The sequence below is a fragment of the Condylura cristata genome, unplaced genomic scaffold (assembly GCF_000260355.1).
Source record: "Condylura cristata isolate star-nosed mole 26May11 unplaced genomic scaffold, ConCri1.0 scaffold00033, whole genome shotgun sequence".
NCBI classification, from domain to species: Eukaryota; Metazoa; Chordata; class Mammalia; order Eulipotyphla; family Talpidae; genus Condylura; species Condylura cristata.
In genome coordinates, this window is record NW_004567134.1 from 19,057,061 (window position 1) to 19,058,190 (window position 1,130).

Consider the following 1,130-nt stretch of genomic DNA (forward strand, 5'->3'; position numbering starts at 1 on the left):
GACCCCAGCGCAGGCCCAGGCTGGGGGTCGAGGGCTCGCAGCCGCCGACGGGGTGTCGGGGCACAGCAGGGGAGGGCGTGCGGCCGGCAGGACGCTCAGGCCAGGGGCTTGACCTCCTGTCTGCAGGAGGGGCCGGGGAGTGCCCGTTTCACCATCGCTGAGGACAAGCTGTCTGTCCCCTCCCGCCTTTCTCGGCTCCTGGACACAGCTCCTGACCAGCTCCCCGGCCGGCGCCTGCGCCAGCCCTGGGTGCCGGGGGCTGCTGGAGGCCCGGTCTCCTCCTGGGTCCAGTTGACGTGACGGGACTTGGCCCGAGGGCAGCCAGCCGGACTTCCCAGTCAGAAGGACCTGGGCTGGCCACCTGGACTCGCCAGCCGCCCCCGGGCTGTCTCAGGGAGCCGTCGGGCTGAGGGGCGGCCCGGGGCCTCTGCAAGGCGGGGGCTGGGGGGCGCGGGCAGCGGCTCGCGGCCCTCATGGCCCCCTCTCTCCACAGAGCGCCTGTGCCCGAGTTCTACGACGCCAGTGGCTACCTGGGCGGCCTCCCCCAGGACCTGGAGCGGGAGGAGCTGGAGCTGGAGGTGCGGCCGCCTGGCGCGGGGGCTCCACCTGCTCCGTGCTCACTTCGGGGTGGTGCGGGGCTGCCTGGCCGGGCCCCCGGCCCGCCGTCCCCTTCCCGCCTGGACGCCTTCTGCGCTGCCCCCGGGAGGCCACGGGTGGGGCCGGGCCCCACGCCCCTCGGCACTGTCACAGTGGCGGCCCCCATGCCGACAGTCTCTGTGGGGACCGGCCGCCCCCTCTGCTCTGTGGCCCCAGTTGTCCGTCTCCCCGGGACCAGGGCGCAGGCTGGCCCCGTCCGCGGCTCCTGCTGCCCTGTGCTGCCCCCTGCCGGCTGCCCCCTGCCTCTGCCTGGTCGGCCAGGGCTGCGCCCTGCCGGGATGCCCAGACTCCTGGCCCCGCTGGGTGGGGGCGCCCTGTGCGGGGTGTCCACGGGCTCGGGCCAGCGGCCCTGCTCGGGTCCACGGGGGCTGCAGGTCCTCTGTGGCTCCCGGTGACGGCTGGGGTGCCTGGTGGACCCAGCGGTCGGCCCGCTGCCAGTGAGGGCCGCCCTGTCCGCCGGCCGGCCCAGCCCA

General features: G+C 76.1%; 1 protein-coding gene across 1 annotated transcript in view; it reads left to right on the forward strand.

Annotated features, from left to right (window-relative positions):
- LOC101624815 overlaps nt 1–1,130 on the forward strand; it is a gene marked incomplete at its 5' end in the record, with an annotated part of 30,813 nt that overhangs the window by 24,464 nt on the left and 5,219 nt on the right. Inside the window, 2 exons of the mRNA XM_012732100.1 lie at nt 127–296; nt 494–1,048. Coding sequence (XP_012587554.1) covers nt 127–296; nt 494–1,048 — 725 coding nt within the window. The remainder of the gene's footprint in view (nt 1–126; nt 297–493; nt 1,049–1,130) is intronic.